General features: G+C 42.8%; 2 protein-coding genes across 2 annotated transcripts in view; one reads left to right on the forward strand and one right to left on the reverse strand.

Annotated features, from left to right (window-relative positions):
* Positions 1-12110, forward strand: part of ANP32B (acidic nuclear phosphoprotein 32 family member B) — a 31729-nt gene extending 19619 nt beyond the window's left edge. The window contains exons 4-7 of the mRNA XM_002743118.7: positions 1418-1607; positions 8125-8243; positions 9273-9324; positions 11663-12110. Coding sequence (XP_002743164.1) covers positions 1418-1607; positions 8125-8243; positions 9273-9324; positions 11663-11730 — 429 coding nt within the window. The 3' untranslated portion in view covers positions 11731-12110. The remainder of the gene's footprint in view (positions 1-1417; positions 1608-8124; positions 8244-9272; positions 9325-11662) is intronic.
* TRIM14 (tripartite motif containing 14) overlaps positions 1-18387 on the reverse strand; it is a 129395-nt gene that overhangs the window by 14428 nt on the left and 96580 nt on the right. The window lies entirely within an intron of this gene.

Here is an 18387-nt window from a genome sequence, read left to right on the forward strand (position 1 = left end):
ACGGGTTCCCAACCCCTGCTCTATAGCCTTGCGGCAGATTTTCACATTGTTTTATATCTCCTCAGAACAACATAGATACCTTGAGTTCTGAAAATAACCTGTTTTGTTCTGTCTGCATTTCTTCTCAAGTCCTTATGAGTGTTGTACCAGCTTTCCTAATAAAGCAGCAAAGCCTGTTCAGCATCAACATTTATTTTTTAGAAATTACTTCATGTGGCGGTCCTCTTATATTTGTTTGGGTGTTTCTAGTACTATTTTCTTAGAGAATACCAATCAAGTTTTTCTCTTGATTCAGAACCATTAAAGGTTGTGTTTATGAAACTATCTAGATAGATGTACTTATCGCCCCTATTCTGAAAGGCACCAGGCTACGTGCTACTTCACATTGGGTTTGCCTTTCATAGATTTCTCCCTCTTCTACCTACAGGGGTCTGCTGTCACTTCCTGTTGCTATCTCCTGACTTGCTTGTAGTAGTACCTCTGCCCTCAATCTCTTAATTTTACCCTTAATCAAAACCAAGTAGACCTGGGATTGAAATACTAGTAGACTGACATAATAACAAACGAAGATCTTAGTAAATACATAGACATTTTCCTATGCACTTTGACTACTCAGAAAACTTGATTTGAGCCCCAAGTTTTTATAGCTTAACTGTTTTTAGATAGATGAAACTGATGGTTCCAAAGAAATGAGGTATTGCAACAAAATTTCAAGGTATAGTAAGTAAAATCAGAAGAACTGCATCATAAAAGTCTGGTAACATGTCAGTCTTTTTCCTAACAATTAAAAAAGAAGAATGCAGTATTTCTCCATATTTCTGAAGTTTCAACTCTGTACCCCTCTGCATTTTCTCCAGCCTGTGTTGACTCCTGTCTTCCCTGAAAATAGCTGCATTGCCACACTTTATATTTTATATTTCACCCTCTAGTGTTTCATCTCTGTGCCCTAAGTAAAATTGTAAGTACCTTGAGATGGTGTTATAAATCTCTGAATTTTTCCCTATAATATCGCCTCAGAATATTAGAGACTACTTAATACCCAGGAGGTTTTTAATGGCCATTTGATTATGCAAATGTTAACATTTGTTTCAACAAAATGTATTAAACTGTTTGATTGTCTCATACTGTGAAAATAATCTGGATATGATAAAAATTATTTTCATTTTATATTTCTTTAGACTATGCTGCCAGAAAAACATACAGTTCTCTGGGAGAGTAAGTAGAGAAAGAGAGGGACTAGTTAAAGTCTAGTAACCTAATATAAAGGTTGCAAAGACTTGATGTGTTTTTCTGTATACAAGACTGAGTGGGTAGCAGGAATTGAATATAGAGCCTAGAATTTTACCTCTTCAAGAGATGGGTTTGTTACTTATATTCCTTTTGTTTAGGAGTTGTGTCTTTTGATCCTTTTCTTCAGAAAAAGTTAGAATGTCTGAAAAGCCTGGACCTATTTAACTGTGAGGTTACTAACCTGAATGACTACCGAGAGAGTGTCTTCAAGCTTCTGCCCCAGCTTACCTACTTGGATGGCTATGACCGAGAGGACCAGGAAGCACCTGACTCAGATGCCGAGGTGGATGGTGTGGATGAAGAGGAGGAGGATGAAGGTGAGTAGGCTCAGCATCCAGTGAACTTGATGTCTGCCTTTGAAAGCCTCTGTTGAAAGCTATTGGATGCTTGCTGGGCGCAGTGGCACACGTGTAATCCCAGCACTTTGGGAGGCTGGGGCGAGGGGATTGCTTTAGCCCAAGAGTTTGAGACTAGCCTAGGCAACATAGCAAGACCTTGTTTCTACAGAAAATAATAATAAAAATCAGCCAGGTGTGGTGGTGCACACCTGGAGTCTTAGCTACTCAGGAGACTGGAGGTTGAGGTAGGAGGATCACTTGAATCCAGGAGTTTGAGGCTACAGTGAGCCATGATTATGCCCTATTGCACTCCATCTCACATGACAGGCAGTTTCAAGCTACCTGATGTTCTTACTATTGAGGAAAATTGTGTGTGTGTGTGTAATTTTTTTTTTAATGTAGGCATTCCATTAAATTTATAGCTAAGGCCTGTTTCATAAACTCCTGGCCTCAAGGGATCCTCCCACCTCAGCCTCCCAGGTACTGGGATTGTAGGGATGAGCCACTGAACCTGGCCTGGGAAGCATTTCCTGAAGCCTACAAGCTAGGTTAAGATGCTGTGCTTATTAAACTGTAAACCCCTTACTTACTCTTACAGTCTTGCCACTCTGCTGTTCTTAAGTCTTCCTACTTTAGGGGTCTCCAACCCACAGCCCACAGACTAGTACTGCTCCATGGCCTGTTAGGAACCAGGCCACACAGCAGGAGGTGAAGGGTGGGCAAGTCTCATCTGTATTTACAGCCACTTCCTATTGCTCACATTACTGCCTGCGCTTCGTCTCCTGTCAGATCAGCAGTGGCATTAGATTCTCAGAGGAACTCTAACCCTATCATGAACTGCACATGTGTGAGGGGCCTAGGTTGTGTGTTCCTTATGAGAATCTAATGCCTAATGATCAGAGGTGAAGCTGAGGCGGTAATACTAGTGCAGGGGAGTGGCTGCAAATTCAGATTAACGTTAATGGAGAGGTTTGACGACACAGAGACCATAATAAATCAATTTCTTGCAGACTCCTCAAACCTGTCAGTGAGTGGCAAGTCACATTTAAGCTGTATTTGCTGTCAGGCTTTATAGTGGCAAGTGAGTTGGCGTATTTCGGTTGTACAGCTGCATCTGGTGATAGGCTTTAATCAGAACCTGATGCTTATTTTAGTCCATGTGTGGCCTTCCCATTTTTTAATTTTCCACTTCCATCCACTCCTCTTTCTTGCACTGTGTATTCGTTTTAGCCCCAGTTTTGGTAAGCCCACAAGTTAACCCTAGCCAAAACAAGTAAAAAAACAAGTATAAGTGGAGAGCTTTGAAAAGGGATAAAGAGGGCTGGGCGCGGTGGCTCAAGCCCGTAATCCCAGCACTTTGGGAGGCTGAGGTGGATGGATCACGAGGTCAAGAGATCAAGACCATCCTGGTCAACATGGGAAACCCAGTCTCTACTAAAAATACAAAAAATTAGCTGGGCATGGTGGCGCATGCCTGTAATCCCAGCTACTCAGGAGGCTGAGGCAGGAGAATTGCCTGAACCCAGGAGGTGGAGGTTGCGGTGAGCCGAGCTTGCGCCATTGCACTCCAGCCTGGGTAACAAGAGCGAAACTCGATCTCAAAAAAAGAAAAAAAGGGGGAAAAGACTCAGTAATGAGATAGCAGAAGACAAGACTGCCAATGGGAAAAAAGCTTCATTAAAAAAAAAAATACCAAGAGTGATATTTAAATTACAGGTTTATTAAAACAGGTGATTCACATTCCCCAAGCCCACTTTGTATAATATGTGGCAACCAGCTATCCAACACAGCCATGAAACCTTCAAAACTGCTTCACTGGCTGGGTGCAGCGGCTCATGCCTGTAATCCCACCACTTATGGAGGCAGAGGCAGATCACCTGAGGTCAGGAGTTGAAGACCAGACTGGCTAACATGGTGAAACCCATCTCTACAAAAATTAGCCAGGCACAGTGGCGTATGCCTTTAGTCCTGGCTACTTGGGAGACTGAGGCATGAGAATTGCTTGAACCTGGGAGGCGGAGGTTGCAGTGAGCTGAGATTGCACCACTACACTTTAGCCTGGGCAATAGAGCAAGACTCCGTCTCAAAAAAAAAAAAAAAATTATTCAACACATGGAGAGCAAGCACCCTGCATTTAAAAGACAAGCCTTTAGAGTTTTTCAAAAGAAATATATGTGAACACAAAGAACAGAAGCAATTATTGAAACCTACCACTTCATCAAATGTGTCTGCACTGAGAACATCTAGGAGAGGCTACAGTTAAGCTGCAGTTAAAAGGTAGCACATGTTCCTCTTTCGGCTAGCACCGTAAACTAGATGTTGATGAAACAGAGAATATCGAGGCACAGTTGTTAAAGAGGACTGATGAGTCACCAAGGTATGCATTGCAGCTTGATGGGTCTGCCGATGCTGACAATATGGCAACAATGCTTGTTTTTGTGTGATATATTTTCAGGGAGGATGTGCATGAGACTATGTTATGTGTGCTTCATTGACAACACCACAGCTGCAGAACTATTCAAGTCTTTTGAATGATTAGGTATTAGGAAAACTGAATTGGTCATTTTGTATTGTATATGCACAGATGGAGTGGCTGCCCTGGCTGGACAGCTTTCTGTTTTCACTACTTGGGTCAGAGAGGTTGCTTCTGGATGTGAGTCTGTGTACTGTGTCACCCATGGAGAAATGCTGGCTAGCTGACAGATGTCACCTGAACTTAATGTCTTGCAGGATGTGATTAAAATTAACAGCCACATAAAAGTACATCCCGTTAACCCATATTTTTTCACACAACTCTATGAGATAGACACAGAGAACACGTCTTCTCTTACACAGAGAAGTGAGATGGCGTTTTAACGGTAGATCACTGGCCAGAGTTTTTGAGTTACGAGGCCTGCTCCAGAGATTTCTTTTAGAATAACAGTTGCCACTGGCAGAACATTTCAGTGATACAGAATGGTAAAACTTATTTTTTTTTAAGTTCAGGGGTACATGTGCAGGTTTGTTGCATAGCTACACGTCTGCCATGGTGTTTTACTGCACATATCATCCCATCACCAAAGTATTAACCCCACCATCCATTAGCTAGTCTTTCTGATGCTCTCTTCTCCCTGCCCCTGCAAAGACCCTTGTGTGTGTTGTTCCCCCCTGCCATGTGTCCATGTATTAACATACGGTGTTTAGTTTTCCGTTCCAAGCATTTGAATTTTTGATGTGTTTCAAACATTAGTAGTGATATTGAAAGAGACTGAGCCAGAACCTTCTTTCTCTCAGCTGGTGCATGATCACCTATCTCAGCTTTCAAAAGAGTTTGAGCATTACCTCACAACCACAAAAGACCCTCGAACTCGAAAGGACCCATTTGTGCATAAGCCAGGTCAATTGACTTTGTCCATGCTTGAAGAGGATTAAATGATTGAAATCACAAATGGCAGTAGCCTTAAAAGTATGGTTTGTGACAGCTTCAAAATTTCCGTATATTCTGGATTAAAGTCAAGGTGGAATATTCTGAGACTGCCACAGAAGCACTGAAAAACCTGCTCCTGGTTCCACTATCCTGTCTTTGTAAAGCAAGGTTTTCTGCAGTGACAGCAACCAAAACAAGATTATGGAGTAGACTGGACCTAAGCAACACATTTCCGGTGTCACTGTCTTCCATTGCCCCCAGATGGGACTGTCTAGTTGCAGGGAAAACAAGCTCAGGGTTCCTCTGATTCCACATTATGGTGAGGTGTGTACTTATGTCATTATATAGTATAATGTAATGATAGAAATAAAGTACAGAATAAACATAATGCATTTGAATCATCCTGAAACCATCTTCCCACCCCCAGGCTGTGGAATACTGTCTTCCACAAAACTGGTCCCTGCTGCGAAAGTTTGAGGACTGCTGTCCTAATGTACTAAAGCCATCATCTTGGCTACTTAACCTCTTGATTCATAGGGCCTGGCACTTAGTAGGTACTTGGTACCTGCTTGTTATTACCAACTAGAAATAAAATAGCTTTCCCTTCCATTTACATATGACCAGAGTTTAAGGTAATGATTTCAAATAACTAGAGGTTAGATTTCATTTGTAATTAATAAGGAAAATAATCTCTGATCATAACAGACTTAAGAGATGATTTTCAGTACTTCTGGCATTTGATCTAGGATTTTTATGTATATTAAAAATTTTAAAAATAAGGATATTTTCTATACAAAATATTCTTCCTGACTAGCTTGTGTTTGCATGTTGAGTTTGTTTACTCTGAGTCACTTTTAGAATAAAACGCTTCTCACTTCAGGTGGCTTAAAGCTGCGGTCTCCAACCCTTTTGGCACCAGGTACTGGTTTCATGGAAGACAGTTTTTCCACAGATGCAGGGAGGGGGAAGAGGGTAGTTGGGGGCGGCGGCTGAATGGTTTCAAGATGAAACTGTTTGACCTTAGATCAGGCATTAGATTCTCATAAGGAGTACACAACCTAGGTCCCTCACATGTGCAGTTCACAAGAGAATTCGTACTCCTATGGGAATCAAACAGGTGATCTGACAGAAGGCAGAGCTCAGGTGGTAATGCTCACTGGCCTGTTCCTCACCTCTATCTATGCGGCCCAGGCTACAGATCAGTACCAGTCCTGGGAGTTGGGGACCCCTGGCTTAGAGGAAGCAGAATGATTAATTTTCACTTCAGTCAGCATGAAGAATACTTGGTTGTGATGTTGCTGAAGTTGGTGGTATTGTTCTAGTTGAAGCATTATTTTAAATTCTTTAAAAATCAGCACATAAGACAAATTGCCAAGAAAATGGAGGAGGAAAAGCATCAGGGAGTTTGGGTGCAATTAATGGTATAATACTCTGGTAGCATTTTTATAGTTCTGTTTTGAAGCATATCGAGATAGGCAAAAACAATGAGTTACAAGGAAGTAAAATGGACAGAGAAGAGGACATCTCACTTATTTCCAAATGTTATGTCCTTTTCTCCCTTCTACAGTTTTTCCATTTCTCCTAAAAACGATTTGTGCTTGTTGTCTATTTAAGTTCACCTCAACCAGATAGAACAGCCATATGTGCAAGAGCCTGTGAAGGACATTCCTTGGAAGGTAGGGGACGGTTCCTGAGAGCAAAGACAGGTCAGGCAACAAATATTCGAGCATTTCCTATGTGCCAGGCACTGTGGAAAATAGTGGTTTTTTTAAAAAAAAGAGAGTTCCTATCCTCTTGGACCTTACAGAGAAATGTTTTGTTTTGATCATAAATAGGCTAAGGATGGTGGCTCATACCTGTAATCCCAACACTTGGGGAGGGTGAGGCAGGATGATTGCTGGAATCCAGGAGTTCAAGACCAGCCTGGCAACATTGCCAAACCCTATCTGCACAGGAAAAAAAAAAATTAACTAAAAATCATAAATAATAATTACAAGTAAGCAAAGTGTTCTTTAATGGAGAAGCACTCTCACTCATGTGATAGCCTGTGACCTGGCATTGGGAGGTCTCTTGAGTAAGACTGCCTAAGGAAGTGGTATTGACAGACTCCGAGGTGGAGTCTGAATTAGCCAAGCAAAGAGGGATGGAAAAAGCATGCAGAGACCAAGAAGCAGGTGAGAGCATGGTGAGCTCTAGGACCCAGGAGAAGCAAGAACTGCCGCACTAGAGGTCTGCACAAATCAGGTAGAGATGCAGATCCCTCTCAGCCTCCTGTTCCCTGAGTCACAGGGTTATTTGGGTGTTTCTCGGGTTCCTGGTTTGAACAGCTGACTGACTGTGGTGGTACCATCACCCAAGAGAAGGTACATGATTTTTTTTAACTTTTTACTGTGGAAAATTTCAGACAGTGATAAAGGTAAAAATACAGCAAAACGTGCTGGTCGCAGTAGCTCACGCCTGTAATCCCAACACTTTGGGTGGCTGAGAGGGGTGGATCACAAGGTCAGGAGTTCAAGACCAACCTGGCCAACATGATGAAACCTTGTCTCTACCAAAAATACAAAAATTAGTCGGGCATGATGGTGGGCACCTATAATCCCAGCTACTTGGAAGGCTGAGGCAGGAGAATTGCTTCAACCCAAGAGGTGGAGGTTGCAGTGAGCCAAGATTACGCCACTGCACGAGATTGCGCCAGGCAGTGAGCCTGGGCAACAGAGCAAGACTGTCTCGGGGATGGGGGGTGTGGATATATGTAGCAGAACGAACCCCCATGTTCTTATCACTCAGCTTCAGCAATTGGTCATAGCTGATGTTGTTTTATTCTTGTATACACCCTTATCTTCTTCCCCAGTCCTTATAATTTTGAAGCAAATCTTAGCCATTGTATCATGTCACCAGTGAGAATTAGAGTGTTTGTCTTGTCTACCAGGACTTCTAGCTTTCTGATTTTATGGGACTCTGTTGGACAAAGTGACTGCAGTTTGTGGCCTTACCAGCATTTGTTCTGTGAGCCAGCCCATAGATCCCCAACACCTTGTGCCCTGTGGAGCATTGGGGATATTTAATGAATCCCATTTGGACTGTTTTTAGAAGGAGAAGATGAGGAGGATGAGGAGGATGAGGATGGTGAAGAAGAGGAGTTTGATGAAGATGATGATGAAGACGAAGATGTAGAAGGGGATGATGACGACGATGAAGTCAGTGAGGAGGTCAGTGCAGCTGTTTTCTACCCTCCTTCCTATTTGTAATTAAAACAAGTGGGAGTTTAAAAAAGATGACAAAGAAAAGAAAAACACCTTTTGAAGAAATTAGTATACCTGTAAATAGATTTACAATATGAATCTGGTTTAGTTTTTGTCTGCCTTTAAATAACTATTAAATGGAATGCCTTCTGAACTCAAATTAGTATGGTTCCTGGCTGTGCAAGGTGAGTTTTGGTCCTCTCCGGGGAAGGAATGAGTTGAGTATTCAGGGTGGTGAGAAAACTGGAAATGTTCAAAATTGATGGTATGTCTGTTCTTTCATTGAATTGTAGGGAAGTATATGTTTACAAAGTCTAAACTATTTCTTATATATTCAGTAAATATATTCCCACTATATTAAAGAATTAGGGGTATAAAATTAAATGAGATTGTGGTCCTGCCCTGAAAAAGCACATAGTCTAGTTTATGGGATACCCAGTAATAGAGTATCCCTGAGGAAATGAATGCTGTACGAGGGCAGGAAAAAGCAGTGTCTTGACTTTGACCCTCAAAGAGGTTTTTGGGAAACATGCAGACAACAGTAGTTGTTAGCAAAAAGCATGCTCTTTTGTAGTATAAAAATAAGTCTTGGGGTTCATGTGCTCTCATTAGGTGTATGATTGACATTAAGGTCATGAAAAAAGCTTTGTATATGAATGGGATATAGAAAGAAATTTTTGTCTAAACTTGTTTTGAAATTTCAGATTTTAAGATCATTTCTTGAATTATCCAAAGTTATATACTAATTAAACATCTAGCGAATGAACTGCTTCTAAAAAAAAAATTTTTTTTTTTTTTTTTTTTAGAAAAATTGTAAAATAAAGCTCATTGAGGAAAATCAGTGGGTCTTGGTACATCCAAGTAGATAGAAATAAAATTACAGTTTCCTGCTTGATACTGTTGCATTTATTTGTACTTCTCGGTTTGGCAGAATTTGTACTATTTGCACTTCTTGATTTGGCAGAGTTAATCTGATATTATACTGTTATTCTCTAGGAAGAAGAATTTGGACTTGATGAAGAAGATGAAGATGAGGATGAGGATGAAGGTGGGCCTAATGCATGCATTTTGATCATTCTCGTTAAAAATTAGATGAAAATATCTATTATTTAGAATTTGATACCACCAAGAAGAAAATAAAATATCCTTGGCTCTGGCAGTCTACACACACATTCACATTCTTGTTTGTATCATCCCATTATTGTGTCTGTGCTAGTGCAGGCTTCCTGCTGCTACAGCAGTTATTCTTGTCTGATTGCAAGGGTCCTGTTGGTCTTCAGTCCCCATGGGGTTTTTTGTTATTATTTTTTTGAAATGGAGTCTAGCTCTGTCACCCAGGCTGGAGTGCACTGGTATGATCTCTGCTCACTGTAGCCTCCACCTCCCAGGTTCAAGGGATTCTCTGCCTCAGCCTTCTGAGTAGCTGGGATTACGGGCATGTACCACCATACTCAGTGAAGTTTTATATTTTTAGTTGAGACAGGGTTTCGCCATGTTGGCTAGGCTGGTCTTGAATTCCTGGCTTGAAGTGATCCATCCACCTCAGCCTCCCAAAGTATTGGGACTACAGGTATGAGCCTCCGCACCCAGCCTGGTCCCCATGTTTTAAATGGAGGGACGATGTAAAGCCATTTGATTTATTGCCAAGTGTGAGGTTTCTGTGTTTGGAGTTATTTCATTTTTTTAAAAATAGATTTAATAATTGAACCATAATTTTCAGGATATATAAATAGATACATCACTTTCCCAGTTTGATCAGTGTTAGTCCTTTCCCCACCACAACCAAGACTAGTGAAATAGCCATTACTTATTTAATAGTATTAAAAGTTTGCCAGCCTGGACATCATAGACCCTGTCTCTACAGAAAATTTAAAAAGCTGGTACTGGGTGTGATGGCTCATGCCTATAATTCCAGCACTTTCGGAGGCCTAGGTAGGTGGATCACCTAAGGTCAGGAGTTCAAGACTAGCCTGGCCAACATGGTGAAACCCTGTCTCTACTAACAACACAAAAATTAGCCAGGCATGGTGGCATGTGCCTGTAAATCTCAGCTACTCAGGAGGCGGAGGCAGGAGAATCATTCGAACCCAGGAGGTGCAGGTTGCAGTGAGCCAAGATCACACCACTGTACTCCAGCCTGGATGACAGAGCAAGACTCTGAAAAAAAAAAAGCTGGGCATTGTGGTGCACGCCTGTAGTCCCAGCTACTCAGGAAGTAGTAGCTGGGACTATAGGCATGAGCCCATATATTGTTTGCGCCTAAGAGGTTGAAGTTGCAGTGAGGCTATAATGGCGCTGCTGCACTCCAGTCTGAGTGACAGAGCGAGACAATGTCCCAAAAAATAAAAGTCTCATGGTTGAGTATCAGAGAATCAGGTGTTCACTGTGCCACTGGCTCATGGTTTCTCAGCATCCACTTTGTCAAGCTCTCGATTACATTTATACTAGATATACCCTGGTTAGGACCTTGTCACTGCCTTAAAGAACCTGTATGAAACATGATTCAACATACAGTTAATTTCATTAAAATAACCATGGATTTTATTAGGTGAAAAGATTTGTCTATGTGTAAGTCCCTGTGTCTTGACTACATAAATACTTTTAAAAAGTCCTTTTTTAGTTAATATTAGAAGTGTTTTGTGTGTTACTTAATTAACAGAATAACCTTTTAAAGTCAGTACCATTGTCCCCATTTTACAGTTGAAAAAGGCTTAAGGAGGTTAAGCTTGTCCAAAATCACTTGAAAATGAGTATGGCTTGAAGACATGCTAGATAGCTGGAGGGGGTTTGTTTGTTTGTTTTGCTGGAGACAGTTTCACTCTTGTTACTCAGGCTGGTGTGCAGTGGCGGGATCTCGGCAACCTCTGCCTCCTGGGTTCAAGCACTTCTGCCTCAGCCTTCCGAGTAGCTGGGATTACAGGTCTGTGCGAGCATGCCCAGCTAATTTTTGTGTTTTTGGTAGAGATGGGGTTTCACCGTGTTGACCAGGATACTCTGGAACTCCTGACCTCAGGTAATCCACCCATCTCATCCTCCCAAAGTGCTGGGATTATAGGCATGAGCCACTGTGCCCAACTAGCTCAAGTTATTAGTATGCATTTTAATAATTGATAGATTTGTAAAAAGAAACATTTAGAAGAAAACACCTTAAAATTGAGGAAACTGGGTTAACATTCCTATGTGAGTTGAGTTGGTGCTGTACATTCAGCTTTTCTTGGTTCTGTGGTCACCACTTATAAACTTCCTATATCACCTGTATTAATCTGATCAAGTTTACATCGTTTTATCTCCTAACTGTCAAACTTTATTGTTGTTTCCTCCATTGGCAATAATCTAAGCAAAATGCCTTTCTAACTGTCCTAAAGTCAATTTTTGTTACTTTTCAGAGGAGGAAGAAGGTGGGAAAGGTGAAAAGAGGAAGAGAGAAACAGATGATGAAGGAGAAGATGATTAAGACCCCAGATGACCTGCAGAAACAGAACTGTTCAGTATTGTTTGGACTGCTCAAGGATTTGGTAGCTGTTGAAAAAAAAAAAAAAGGTAGCTGTGATACAAACCCCAGGACGCCCACCCACCCAAAGAGCCAAAGAATAGTTCCTGTGACATTCCGCCTTCCTTCCATGTAGTCCCTCTTGGTAATCTACCACCAAGCTTGTGGACTTCACCCCAACAAAATTGTAAGCATTGTTAGGTTTTTGTGTAAGACTCTTGCTGTAGCGTGGATAGCTGTGATTGGTGAGTCAGCCGTCTGTGGCTACCAGTTACACCGAGACTGTAACAGCATTTTTACTTTCTGTACAACAAAAAAGCTTTGTAAATAAAATCTTAACATTTTGGGTCTGTTTTTTCATGCTTTTCTTTCTAATGAGTTTTTTGTTTTACATTAGGACATTTTATGTGATAACTGCCAAGAAAATATTTTTAAGAATTTACGTGAAATAAACACGTTACTCTTTGGTAAAACCTAGTTGTATGCTTACATTTTTAAATTATACTCTCATTGTAAGCTCATGTTAAAACACATCAAAGAACTGGTTTGGCATTTTTATAATAGTAGCTTTTGAGGAGACTTGCACAAAATGTGTAGGCTCTTTGAGCATTTAGATTGAATCCTCATTGATGACCGGGAGTAAATGAAGCAGACTTTTAAAAATAATGTTCAAAATGGAATGCTCTGGTACCCTGAAAACCAGTAAAATAATATAAGGTTCAAGTATTATGTGAATTAAGGGAAAGAAGATAGTATAAAGCAAAAGGCCTTCACTAGAGTCCCAGGAAATCTGAATTCTAGTTCTGGTTCTGCCACTGATTTTCTGTGCGACCTTGTGTTGACTCTGGGTTACTTCCCAATCTGTAAAATTGAGGGGGTGTGACCAAATGGTTTCTGAAGTCACTTGTAGCCTGATGTTTTGTGACCCTCACTGACAAGAAGGTCTGAAGAAAAAAATGGGCTTTGCACTAGGCTGAAACATGTAAGGTTGGCTGAAACATGTAAGGTTTGACTGACAGGTGAGCAGAGTATGGTTTATTGTCAAGACAGGCGTGAAAAGGAATGGGGTGAAAAGCCTCACCAAGCATGGGGTAGGCACTGCCTGAGACCAACTCAGGTTTTCCAGAAGATGCTGATTTTCTCTATTCTTAAAGAAAGGAGAAGGATATTCTGTCTGTATTCAGTAATTAACCATTTAGTGAAAATTGATGGCATCAATACAATTATTGATAATGGAAGATTTGAGGATTGTTTTAGTAAATCTTAGCTATAGATAGCTACTGGAATGAGTGAGGTTTTTGATGCATGTAAAAGCAATATGTAAAATTAGAATTGAGTTTGAATTTATAATTAGCAAAAGTCAGCCTCAATGGAGCCCCCAAATACTGTACTTCAAAATCAAAGTCTCCCATAGACTTTAAAATGGAGTTCCTTTTTTGCAAAGAAAATGGAATTTGATTTCTGATTTTACTGGTATGACTTTATTTTCCCCAACCATAAGGCCATTTTAGCAAACTTTCAATACATTGCAAAATGGTTTCTTCTGTAGCCTAGGTTTGTCCTTAAGGTTTTGCTTATTTGTCAAACACAGTAACTTTGAGTGATGATTTTCCCTGTTTGTTTGCTTTTTGAAGTTTCCAATATCGACCAAGCCCATAGGCTCATTGGCTAGGCAAAAGGGAAGGGAATTGGGTTAAAGCGAGAAGCCTGCCCTTGGTGCTCACAGTAACTAGTCAAGAAGAAAAGACATCAACACAAGTAATACTTATTAGGACTTAGGAGCAAAAGGTTTAGGTAACTTTTAGTGTAGTTCAGAGGCTGTAGAGGTAGCACCCAACCTGGAGGGAGGGAAGCTTCTTAGAAAAGTACTTGAGCTGCACATGCAAGTGTGAATAGCATTTATAAACAGGAATAAAGAAGTGGGGAGTATCTTGGTAAGCAGAGGTTAGAGGTAGGAAATTGTTAAGTACAGTTAGATACAAGTAGATTTGACAACACATGAATAGATGATGATACTGGACAAATCATTTGGGCCCTTCCAGAGGGCCTTGAAGGTCAAACCCTTTTTGTGCATTATAGTAAAATGTTGATTTGACCTATGTGGCCAGTGATGAGGATGCCTTTGACATGGTCTTTATGAGAAGCAAGCTTTTTGGTGATGAGGTCACACAGCAGACTATTTTTGGAGTTGTCTCCCATCTGAAGGAGAACATTGAGAGGGTTTGCTTCCAGCTTCTGCAGTAAATTAAGTTACAAAATGTCTGAGCTGGGTGGCAGCTACGAAGGGCTAGATGGCTGGTTGGTCCTGACTAACTGCTCTGAGATTGGTGGAGGTGTGTTCCACATACCCACCTGTTACGTGTGTGATACACTGGCATGTCATCTCTTTGAAGCTATGATTCATGCTTTAAAATGTTGAAGCTATTGTTTGTAGAGATGGGGAAACAGGCGTAAGAGGATCCAGGACTGGCCAAAGGTGTCCTTGTGAAGTAGTAAAGAACCCAGCCTAGAAACCATGGTGCCTTTTTTCCAACCTGTGCTCTTACCATTAGTTCACTCCTGCTTCAGGAGTCCAGCGCCTGAAGAATAACACTGGCCAGTGTGGAAATGTGCAAACCACCTTGTGTAAGATACTGAACCCTACCCGCTCCTGTATCACCACCACCAGGACTCCTGGTACATATTCCACGATATGTACAGGAGACTTGAGTCCTGTTCCTGGCATTCCTATTTGGGCTACACTACCTACCCCATCACCAGAGAAAAGTGAGACGGAAGCACAAAGGGGTTGTACACTATGCTATGACCTTCCAGTTTTCTCCAGCTCTGTTGCATTGTGCTGACATCAATTTTAATGAGCCTGATACCGCTGTGTTGACAGTTTGGAAAGGGCGTCAAGTTACTAGCAGACTTAAGCTTCAGCCACCCAACAGTTGCTCTGCAGGAAAACCACCAAGATTGCAGTGGGTGTGGAAGTTCTCAGAGCCAATTAGGTCAGCTTGATAATCTGATCAAGTGGGTATTTTATAACTTGTTCCAGGGGTGTTGGGAGGGCATATGGAGAAAATACTATTCTTGCTCTATTGCTTTTTGTTGTTGGAGACAGTCTGACTCTTGCTCAAGCTGGAGTATACTGGCACAATCACGGTGCACTGCATCCTCAACCTGGGCACAAGCAACCCTCCCAACTCAGCCGAGTAACTGGGACTATAGGCGTGTGCCACCATGCCTGGCTAAATATTTTTGGTAGAGATGAGGTCTCACTATATTGCACAAGCTGGTTTCAAACTCCTGGGCTCAAGTGATCATCCTGACTTGGCCTTCCAAAGTGCTGGGATTACAGGCATAAGCCACCACACGTGGCCAGAGTTAACTCTATATTCAATTAAGGGGACTTGACCCTGGCTAGGAGGGGCCTGGGGTGTCTGTGTTTAAGACAGCATTCCCCAACCCCAGCCCTGGCAGAGGAAGAGTAGAGGTATAGTGAAGGAGGCCTCAAACTGAGAATCTAGAGATCCATATTCTAGCCCCAACCTGGCCACTGGATGGTATTTACTCCCCCTCTATCACTTCCCCACTGTGAGCCTCCAGTTCCTCAACGGAAAATTTGAGGCCCAAACTAAGCGAGTTTGCAGGTGGTTTCAGCTGTACAAATCTGCATGTAGTTCACTCTGAGCCTAACCAGCCACAGGGATACTACTAGTTGCTCATGCTCTTAACACCCTTAACCGAAACTAGCCCAAACCCTTAACACTCTCAAGGAGTAGGTAAGGGTTTGGGCTAGTAGAAAATGTCAGAGCTATGTTTAGAATTGAAACATGATTGAACCTCCTTTTCAATTCCATCAGCTCTGACATAGCTGATGGAATTGAAAAGGATAGACCAGTAGCAGGGAGCCAGATGAGAGCTGCACTGACTTCTGTGAAGGAGGTGTCTTCCAGAAACTGCCATTGGAATACACATAAGTTGTCAGACTAGTCGGTCATCTACTTAGCATTACAGAAGCAGGTTAGCACATATATCTGCCATCAATGGCCATTGATTGAGAGGAATTTAGTCCTCAACTTTTCTGAAAAATAATCTGTAATCTCCTTTTATGGATGTAGAAACTGAAGGGTTTGGAGATGAAGTGCCTTGCCCAATGTCATGTAGCTAGTAACGGTGGCTGGGCTGGGATTCGAACCCAGCTCTGCCTAAACCCAAAGCTGCTATATGTTGCCTATGTCTCACCTTAGGGCCCTCACTCTTGGCACAGTTCTGATGAGAAAGTCAGTGCACCTCTTTCTCCCTTAGTCCCAAGTAGACAGTAGCTAATAAGACTCACTGATTCCAAAGGTTCAGGACAGGGCAAGAACAGAGCTAAAGTTTTCAGAGCTGGAATCATAAAATGCTTAGGGAAACAGGTAAACAGCGAGCACTATAAATAAAACTGGCTGGGGGCACGGTGGCTCATGGCTGTGATCCCAGCACTTTGGGAGGCTGAGGTGGGTGGATCACCTGAGGTCAGGAGTTTGAAACCAGCCTGACCAACATGGTGAGACCCTGTCTCTACTAGAAATACAAAAAATTAGCCAGGCATGGTGGTGGGTGCCTGCAATCTCAGCTACTTGGGAGGCTGAGGCAGGAGAATCGCTTGAACCGAGGAGACCTAGGTTGCAGTGAGTTAAGATTGCATCATTGCACTCTAGCCTGGGCAGCAAGAATTAAACTCCATCTCAAAAAAAAATTTTAATAAATAAATAATACAGCTACCACTCTTATGATAATTTCACACTGTGGGAGTCCTCCCATATACCATCTTAGAGAACTTGCAAAAGACCTTTTGCTTCTGGGAACTCAGCTTTCTCATTTATAAACTGGAAGTGTCTGGCCGGGCGCAGTGGCTCAAGCCTGTAATCCCAGCACTTTGGGAGGCCGAGGCGGGTGGATCACGAGGTCAAGAGATCGAGACCATCCTGGTCAACATGGTGAAACCCCGTCTCTACTAAAAATACAAAAAATTAGCTGGGCATAGTGGTGCGTGCCTGTAATCCCAGCTACTCAGGAGGCTGAGGCAGGAGAATTGCCTGAACCCAGGAGCAGAGGTTGTGGTGAGCCGAGATCGCGCCATTGCACTCCAGCCTGGGTAACGAGAGCAAAACTCCGTCTCAAAATAAATAAATAAATAAATAAATTGGGAGTGTCCTGCCCACTTTTTGAGCCAATAAGCATGACAGTGCACGACACCCATGAGGAGTAACTTAAGAGCTAGGGAGAGCCTATGCCATGGGCCTCTGTCGGTGGCAGACTGTGCTAGCATGCCTCCAGCCAGGACCTGAGTACATGAGAAATCCCAGGAAGTGGTTCTGCATAGCTGGTGCTAGACCAGCTTCACCTGGGAGTGACAGTAGCATTGGGTGGGTGAGAACCCAGCATCTGAGCAGCGTGAGTGACCTGGCACTGGGGAGTCTGACAGTGGGTGAAGGACCTGCCAGCCCGAGGAATGGGAATTCCTATCCAGCCCTTGGCTTTGTCCATTCCAGTGACTGAGTCAGGGCTCGATCTGCCCTTTCTGCTGTGACATGGGGCTATTGTTTCCTGCTTCTGTAGACACCTAGTTCCCCACCAGCTAATTCCAGATCCTACCTACAACCACCCTGCCAAGCTCAGGTCTACCAGCCACTGACCTGCCTGAGCCCTACTTCTGACAAAAGGAATGATGGCCCCTGATGTGCCCATGGCTCACTGCAGTTTACAGCCTCTTTCACATGCATTGTCTTGTTCAAAGGAGGCAGTGTGAGGACCTGACTCCATCTTTCAGATAAGGCTCAGGTCACTTGCAAAGTCCCTGAATACAGATCAAGGCTGACTTCTTTCCCTGCCTCCCTTATGCTACTCTTGGGAAAGGCTGGGGGTGAGGCAGCTAACGGGACTGCTGGGACTCCACTTAGGCGAAGCTTGTCTCAGTGGATGGGAACTTCTGAAACCTAGAACTCTCCACAATGCAGGTGCTTTCAGCAAGTGTAAGACAAAGGAGGCTGAGGAAATCCAAGTTCCCAGTGACAGCTTCTCCTGGGTCTGATTGCGTCTGCATTACTGACCACCTGAGAGCCCTCAGTGCTGGTCCACACCCCCAGCTTGTTCCCCACCACTGCTCACTCAAGTGACCACACAGCTGGTGCTCTCAGCAGCTTCTAGCTCAGGAACTTTCTCTAAATTCCCAGAGCCTGCCGAGCACTCCTGGCATCATCCCACCCCAACCTGCTCTTAACCCACATTTCAGCCTTCTTTTCATATAGTCCCCACATGCCCTAGCTGGATGTCTGCACACTGTCACACTTTAACTTTGTTCATGCTGCCTCCTCTGTCTGTTTCCCTACCTGCACCAGCAAAATCCATCCCAGTGTTCCATCCCAAGAACCAGAGCAAAGGCGTTAACCCAGACAGCCTGGCAGGCAGGAGGCTTCCTTCCCTGGATTTCTCATTGGATGACTGTGATGACTGGCCCTGGCACTGGCTGCTCTGCCCCCTGTCCTATTTCCCCTGCCAGATAGCACTCTGGGCCATGTGTCTGATTCCTCTTGCTGGGCCTAGTACACTGGTACTCAGTGAATGTTTCCTCAATGACCAAATGTATTCCTT

Source organism: Callithrix jacchus, chromosome 1 (assembly GCF_049354715.1).
Source record: "Callithrix jacchus isolate 240 chromosome 1, calJac240_pri, whole genome shotgun sequence".
NCBI classification, from domain to species: domain Eukaryota; kingdom Metazoa; phylum Chordata; class Mammalia; order Primates; family Cebidae; genus Callithrix; species Callithrix jacchus.